The following is an 8,452-nucleotide window of genomic DNA, read 5'->3' on the forward strand; positions in this document are numbered from 1 at the left end:
AACAGCACATTCCAACTGACAAACCCGTATATACAGTTATGATGAGTAAACCTTTAACTTAATTGACCTATTAACAAATTACTTGGAATTTATATAATTTTCTACCTGTTATTTATCGTTAATTGTTTTTTAATTTGAAGAGAGTTGTAAGATGACAAACTAACACTTAAAAGTCTGCTTTTGATGGAATTGGTTGTAAAGTCGTTTGAGTGTTCAGCTTGTGCAAAAAATTAGTTGAGTATTGTTATAAGAGTGTGTAGACTTGCCGGTGAATCCACGTAAGTCAAATTTACCTTTGTGGTATGAAACAATGTGGCGTCTCTGGAGTCCAGAGGATAATAGGGCAATTTCGCCAGTTAATGAACCGGAACCAAATCGACAAGGAGGTGATCTCATTCAAGTATTAGAACCTGAACAAATACACACGAATGAACGAATATGCAATAATGCAAAACAAATTATTGCCAATGTTTTTCAAACTCCTATCGAAAAAAACATGGACAGTAACGACGCCTTACATGAAACGGCAACATTGACTAACAAGCCATTATCCACAGTCAGAAAAATTGTAAGTAATCCTATTATACCAAGATTAACAAGACGGGATAACAGTATTTCTCGGAAGCTCGATCGTGTAGATGAAGATCTTATTCGTCGCAAAGTGTATGCCTTGTATGAAGAACAAATTGTACCCACACTAGATATATTAGTTGACAGGCTTCACGTCGACAACACTGAAATGAAGTGCGGTAGGACAACTGTTTGGAACTTTTGTGAAAAGGACAAGTGTTTGCAATGTATAGGGTGTAAATACTAAAAAGTAGATAAAAAAAGGTAATTATGGAATCCTATCGTTTACGGATATGGCTAACGGAATATTTAAACAAAATTAAACAGTATCGTCGAGAGAATCGACCTATTATTTATTTAGATGAAACGTGGTTTGATACTCACGATACGCCATTTAAAGGTTGGGTAGATAACAGTCAATCTTGTTCAACAAAAGCGTCTTCTAATAGAGGAAAAAGAATAACAATACATAATAACATCCCCCCTAATAGTGTTATAGTTATGGACAATGTAACATATCATAGCAGGCAATTAAATAAAATTCCCAGTTCAAGCGATACGAAAATAACAATACAGAATTACTTATATGATTTATCATAATAATGTGACTAATATGGCATATAAGATATTTATTTTCACATAAATAATACTAAGAAGGATTTATTGGAAATTTTAAAAATTATGCCGAAAATATGGGTCATACGATTTTAAGACTTCCGCCATATTACTGTGTATTTAACTCAATCGAACATATGTGGCATCAACTTAAGTCAAGAGTTCGAAGAAATAATACTTCGCCACATTTAAATGCGTCTGTCAAATAGTTGGAAAAATGCAGTCTCACATATCATGAAAGCTGAAAATTCATATTTTCCTGCACATAATATACAAAATATTATCATCGATTTAAGAGACACCAGTGATAGTGACACAGATTTGACATAACATCTATGTGATGTAATATTTATACTCGTTTTGTGTGTGTGTGTGTGTGTGTGTGTGTGTGTGTGTGTGTGTGTGTGTGTGTGTGTGTGTGTGTGTGTGTGTGTTTTGTGTTTTATTGGCACTGGTTTTCACAACCAACTGACCAGTCAATTTCATAATGATTTTTTTAGACTATAACTTATCACTAACTCAGGGGAGTAATGTGTGGTGTCTGTGTTGAGTAAATGTCTTGTTACTTTAGTAAAGTCGACTTCATTGTCTTTACAAAGAGACGCTAATTGTATCCGAATGTCTGCGGTCCCTCCGGTGAGTACCGATTTACTCGTTTTGAAAGGTTCATAGTTATTCATGTTGACTTGTTATGATTAAGTTTTCCGTTTAATGTCTGAAAAAGTTGGCAAAAAATGGGATTTTTCTTTATTAATAATTTCATGAAAAAAATTATTCTTCATTAAAGAAATCATTAATCAATAATCTTTTAAAATATTAAGTGGTAGATAGGGAAAATCAAAATTATTAATTAATAATGAAGAGGAAAGTAATTTTAAATTTAGATATGCAAGAAAATATAATTTTAAAATATTTGTAGGTATTAAAAATTATGTCAAAGTTTAGATTCATGACCTTCTAATAATTAAATAACACATGTAAAGTAAAAAGTAAATAAAAAAATACTTTTGCATTTGTGTTGATTTTGTATATTGAATAAGGTAAATTTGAAATGAAATTAAAAATTAATGCACCTACTGACACATTATTAAATGGCCATGAATCTAAATTTAAATATAATTTTTAATTCCTACAACCAAATTAAAATGACATTTTGTTCTGTACCTTAATTTAAAAGCACTTCACTTTTAAGCATAAATCAATATTTTTGATTCTCGCTGTATACCACATAAAATTTTATAATTTTGATTATTGACTATTGATTTCTATGCAATGTAGAAATGTTTATGAAGAATAGTTTTTTTCGTGAAATTAATAATAAAGAAATTTCCCATTTGTTGCCAACTTTTTCAGACATACTTTATACCTTACTAACAATTGAAAAACTTCTTCCCTTACATGGAATATAAAATATAATCATATTCAGCTATATGTATATACCTACATTAATTCATTTTAATTTTCACTTCACTATTTTATTATTTCACTTGCAATTTGTTTAACATAACAAAAATTGTTTATTACTTTCAAAATTTGGATATATTTAATAAAGAATCGACACAGAAAAATATAATAATTAATTAATTCTAATACTCCATCAGTTTATGTATTTTCCCCTTAATTATCTAGATATTTATTTAAATTAAATATGTAATATAAATGCCAAATAAAATATAAAATTCGTTAAGCCGGCCCTTTTTACTATTTACCTGAAGAGGCAAATCGCTTTATGGCTTCGACTTTATCAGCGGGATACTTTTAAATTCTGCATAAGTCAGTTCTTGTAATTGTGAATGAACATTATCTATATTATCGTTGATATTAAAATAGCAGACTAATGTATGGGTATGTCCCTATTCGAAGTAGAATTTTTGCATGCGTACGTGTATGCGAGAGTTTACCATGGCATTATAGTCTTATTTTTAAAGTAAATGGTATTTATTCTATTAAGACAAGACTCATCACTTTTAGTAATTCCGTCCAATTTGTGTGTTTGATTTTTATTGGCACTGGTTTTAACAACCAACTGGTCAGTTAGTTTCGAAAATTCATACAGCAAATTAGAGCTATTTGTAGCAGCTAAAGAACATACAACATTTTGTAAATACATTATCATAAATTGAATCTAATCCAAATAATATTTTAGTAAGTTTTGATATAAATAAACCATTTACAAATGTTCCGTTAAATAAAATTTATATTATAAAAATAATCAGAATCAAATTAGAGAATGATAATGTATTCGAAACTAGCACTAAACTAAATATATCAGCTATAATAGAACTTTATTTATCCCAGAAAAACTTATTGAATTGTACTATTATTTCGTAAGAAATATTTAAATTTTTTGTATATTATTTATGTAAATGTGCATTATTAATTCTAAATGAAGACTCCAAATGTGTTTATTTATATTAAAATATGAAACGACTTATTTTTTAATAAGTTTTTACACTCCGTGAATAAATGGTTTTAAAATAAATTTTGATAAAATCTTTTTGTACTTTACAAGGAGAATTAATAATTATTATATGTTTTTATAAATAATATACATTAATCAATAAATTTTAAATATGTTTTACAAAATAATAGAAAAATTCCTCCTTTTTTATGGAAAAATTTAACTTATAGATTTTTTCAGTTCTTATTATTTTATCTAGCTACCAAAATAAAAAAATAAGCTTCAGCATGCCATAGAAATCGAGATATTGCAATTTTTCAGCGCGTTTCAATTTGAAAACCATTCCATTCTAAAAAAAAAAACGGAGCTCGGACAGGCGGTATTGTACGAGTATCATCACGTTAACGGAAAATACCTTTTTACTCCTTCTCGGTATATACCATCTATAAAATGGGTCATACAATTTAGAACTTCGTTTATAATCTGTTCAATTTTCAGCTCTTAACGTTAATAAACAATAGAAGTATGATTTTACGAAAAATAAACTTACCATCTTGGTTCCTAATAATCATAGAAGGTTCTTGTTTTAAAGGTTATGTTTTTTCACCATTTTTTCAGTAAGCCTACTTACTTTTACAGTTACTGTTAAAGTTATTAACTTTTGTAAATTACTGCAAAAATGAGGGGGTTTCTTTGCAATTATCTCAGTCAGATGTTTATGTATTCTAATTTAGAAACTCGCAAGTTAAAGAACTTTTTAGGATCTACAACTTCTATTTGCACCATTTTTCTCGAGAATTTTAATTAAGAAACGTTTTATAGACAAAAAAATTAATTTTTCCACTTTTTATGATTGTTTAAAACAACAAAGCAAAATCAGCTGTTTGTCTTCCAGGATATGTCATCAGCTATCCCTCATAAATCTTTTAGAATCTTCAAAAATCTGTATAATATTTTTCTGTTGTTTTTTTTTCTTAACTGGTCTAATTATTAAGTTTGTGAAACCTCTCTTACTATCAGAATTATTACAGAAGAGAAAATACACCTGTATTTTCCTTAGTTCACTTAATAGCGTGTAACCGCTAGCTTTTTACAGTAAGTGGGGTTTTCGAAGGAATATCGATTGGTAAGTAATTAGAAGTAAGAAGAAGATAAGGATACTTATTCATGGAAAACCACTTTTATCTATATCTGAGTAATTCTAACCGAAAAGCCCATTAACTGGAGTAGCTGGAAGTTTATGAGCTTCCTTTATTAGTGCTTACAAATGTCGATGAATTTAAATTCCTACATTTGGAACAGATATTGGAGATTTTTATTTTAAGAACTTCTTGTCGAATACATGTTTACAAATATACTGATAAAAATTTGAAATAAGCTTGTAAGACGAATTCGAATGGGGTTCTTAAGTTTGTAAGTTTATATATTTTATCTTGATTGTATACGAGGTTAAAAAGCAGAAGCGTAACAGAGGCCCCCGCGGCATGAAGTTTGCTTGAGGGCCCCAATATATCAGGAGGCCCATCTTATCGTCTAATGTATGTAAAAATGTGTTATTTTATATTATTTTACGCATGCAGACGCAACGTTTTTTAAGCAGTGCCTGGAAATCTTAAAAACATATAAACATAAAAACATTAACTAACATAAAACCTGTAAATTTAAGAATGCAAATTTTTAAATAGGCATATAGACATTTCGGCAACTATCATCTCATATCTGCTACTCCCATAAACATAAACTTAATCCTTTCCGGTGTCCCGACCTTTTATGATGACGACTGTAAACTATAATGCTTTGTACGTGACTATTGAAATATTTGAAAGGTTTGAGAATTGCAATTTTGCGAATTTTAGAACAATATTTTTCTAGATCTAGAAATGCGTTTTCTGTTTACGTTTAGTATTTCGATACGATATTCGGCAGTAGTATTATATCCTTACATTGTTTGGTTTTTTGCATTTTGTGTTATTTGTGTTGTTTTACGGTTTAGTTGCATCAATTTGGTACGCACTTATTTATCAATTATTGATGACTTGTGTTATCATTGGACAATCTCTCAACAGCTAAACGGTAAGATAAGGAAATTACAACACTTACACATGTAATAACGTTCTTATTGTAATATATCTGACGGAGACAGAATGAGTTCTAAGAGGGAATATAAAAGTGGTTCAGAAAAGCAAAAGATACGTGCTCAAAAATTCGAATAAAAACAAAACTTACTAAAAATTTCTTCATATTTTGTGACAACTGGTGAATTAAAACAGCATCCTAGTGAGGCTGGTAAAGCTGGTAAGTTGGTCTTAGTCAGGAAACAATAATTACTAATCCTACTCAAAATGAAAATGACAACCTAGAAGTAGAATTGGATGTCGAACAAATTAATTACGCTTATAATTATTGTAGTTACAGGTAACGTTTCATTTTTATTTGGGTAGATAGCTAATAATTAAAAAAATGCTTTTAAGTTCCCATGAAGTTTATCACTGTTCCGATAAGGGGTTGTATAATGACAATATTGAAGATTTTGCTATAAAAAAACAAATACTACAGCAGGGGCCATCTAAACCTAAAGGGCCATTCCCAAAAGACGCCAATAACCGTTCTTTTTCGGAAAACTTTTATTGTTTTAAATCTCCTGCTGGAACTGAATTACCGCATTGTTGGTTGTGCTACTCGCAAAAAAAACCGATGTTGCCGATAGAGTCTTTAAAAAAAATTAAGGTTCATGAAAAATCTTTAATTCACCTCTACGCCTCGGTTGTTTATGACATGAACAAAAATAACAAATCTTTAGAGTATCGTACGGAGAGTGAATTTAGAAGAAAAAAATCTTTTTGGAGAAACATTTAAATTAGGATAGTAGATGTAATTTTAAATTTAGCGCTCATAAATAAATATACCATTTAGAGGACATAGGGAAATAGTTAGTGATGCAATAGTGTGGCTAAATACGACAATTTCTTAGGCGAACTAATACAAAAATCGAAATATCAAACAAGATATTAAATGAATTATTAACTTTATTAGGAAATTTAATTAGAGATTCTCTTATAATTAATATTCAAAAAAGCTGATTTTTTTCTATATTATTAAATACAACACAGGACATTTCTAAAACAGACCAATTATCAGTGATAATTAGGTACGTTTCTATTGAAAGAGATCCAATTACTGATGTTCCTAATAATATAAAAATTAATGAATCATTCTTAGGTTTCTGTGATATACATAGCCAAACTGGAGAAGATATTTCAAATTTAATTTTATCTTTCTTAAAAGAACATAGTATATCAGTTGCAAAGTGTCGCGGACAGGTTTATGACGGTGCAGCAAATATTAGTGGCCATTACTCCGGAGTGCAAAAGAAAATTAAAGCAGTCCAACCCCACGCTGCATACATCCATTGTGCATCTCATAATTTAAATTTGGTGTAGCAGGACGCAAGCAATAATATATTAGAAGTCAGCGATTATTACGATACCATACAAAGTATTTATAATTTTTTCGGCAAAAGTATTAAAAGATGGGATCATTTGCTAACAATGCAGAAAAATTTCCAACCAAAATCGGTTACTCTAAAAACGTTATCGATGACTAGGTGGTCATCCAGATTTCAAACTGTGCTTGGTGTAAAGCTGAACTACATAACCATTTTATAAACACTGTCTAAAATAATATTAACTACCACAGATCGCGAGGAGAGAATGACAGCTAATAATTTAAAAAGTAAAATGGAACAGTTTGAATTTGTCTTTCTAACTATTTTACAAAATAAAGTTTTGGAATCTATAAATTTAGCTGTCACTCTTTTGCAGTCCAAAAATATGGATCTCTCACGCGCAACAGTACTTTTACTTAACTGTAAAGAAGTTTTATTAAATCTTAGGCAAAACTATACGTCATTTTTTCAAGAATCGAAAGATTTTGCTACTAATTGCGGCTTGCCCTGTATTTTTAAAATCAAAAGGGGTAGAGTTAAAAAGCATTTCGATGAATTAGTACAAGATCAACACGTCTCAAACCCTGAAGAAAGATATAGAATAGGCGTGTTTTTCGGAAATCTGGATGTAGTCATTCAACAAATTCAAGCTAGGTTTTTAAGTATGTACAAAGTAAACAACGATTTTAAAGTCTTAGATCCTAGAAGTGGATATATTTTCAAATCGGATCCAGAATTTTTTGCCGAAGCCAGTAAATTAGTTGCTACGTACCCGTCAGATTTAAGTAATGAGTTTTTGGAGCAATTGCAATTTGTTAGAAAATCAATAAGGACACAGTTGGAATCGGCAAACTCTATTTATGATGCAGCCAAAATTATTCTCATAGATTTTCATTGCACTAGTGCTTGCATACCAGAATTGTGTCATGCGTACATCTTATTTTTAACTTTACCCGTCACGACCGCTAGTTCAGAGAGATCTTTTTCTAAACTTAAATTAATAAAATCATATCTTCGTAGTACAATGTCAGAAGCACGGTTATCTTCTCTAACGCTTATAAGTATCGAAAATAAGGTTGCCCAACAGATAGATATTAATAAAATTTTAGATATATTCGCTGATAGTAGTGCACAAAGAAAGTTGTTCATCTCATAGAATAATATTATGTAATAATGTAATCATTTATTAATTTTTGTTCTATTTTATTCTATACCAATAAAGATGAAAAATGTTAGTTGTTAGAAACAGTGCATCAATACACTAACACATAATTATAAGTTTTTGTTACACAAGTCGCATTTAGTAATTTTTTAAAAAGGACCCCATTTATAATTTTGCTGTCGGGTCCTGACGGAGTTTGTTACGCCACTGTTAAAAAGTACGAGAAGTGGATACTTACACACAAGTTTATACTTAAAAA

The 8,452-nt window shown here is 29.8% G+C and overlaps 1 protein-coding gene across 1 annotated transcript; it reads left to right on the forward strand.

Annotated features, from left to right (window-relative positions):
* Positions 1 to 310: 310 nt before the first annotated feature.
* On the forward strand, positions 311 to 8,187 carry LOC140444241 (zinc finger MYM-type protein 1-like). The gene is made up of 2 exons (XM_072535986.1): positions 311 to 568; positions 7,408 to 8,187. The coding sequence occupies exons 1-2, from the start codon at positions 311 to 313 to the stop codon at positions 8,185 to 8,187; spliced, it is 1,038 nt and encodes a 345-aa protein (XP_072392087.1).
* The last annotated feature ends 265 nt before the right edge of the window (positions 8,188 to 8,452 follow it).

The sequence above is a fragment of the Diabrotica undecimpunctata genome, chromosome 6 (assembly GCF_040954645.1).
Source record: "Diabrotica undecimpunctata isolate CICGRU chromosome 6, icDiaUnde3, whole genome shotgun sequence".
Lineage (NCBI taxonomy): Eukaryota > Metazoa > Arthropoda > Insecta > Coleoptera > Chrysomelidae > Diabrotica > Diabrotica undecimpunctata.

Excerpts from the sequence above, each read along its gene's own strand:
- LOC140444241 (XM_072535986.1), top strand. The coding sequence starts at position 311 with ATGTGGCGTCTCTGGAGTCCAGAGGATAATAGGGCAATTTCGCCAGTT. Across the intron at positions 569-7,407 it reads TATCCACAGTCAGAAAAATT|TCCAAAAATATGGATCTCTC; the intron begins GTAAGTAATCCT and ends ACTCTTTTGCAG.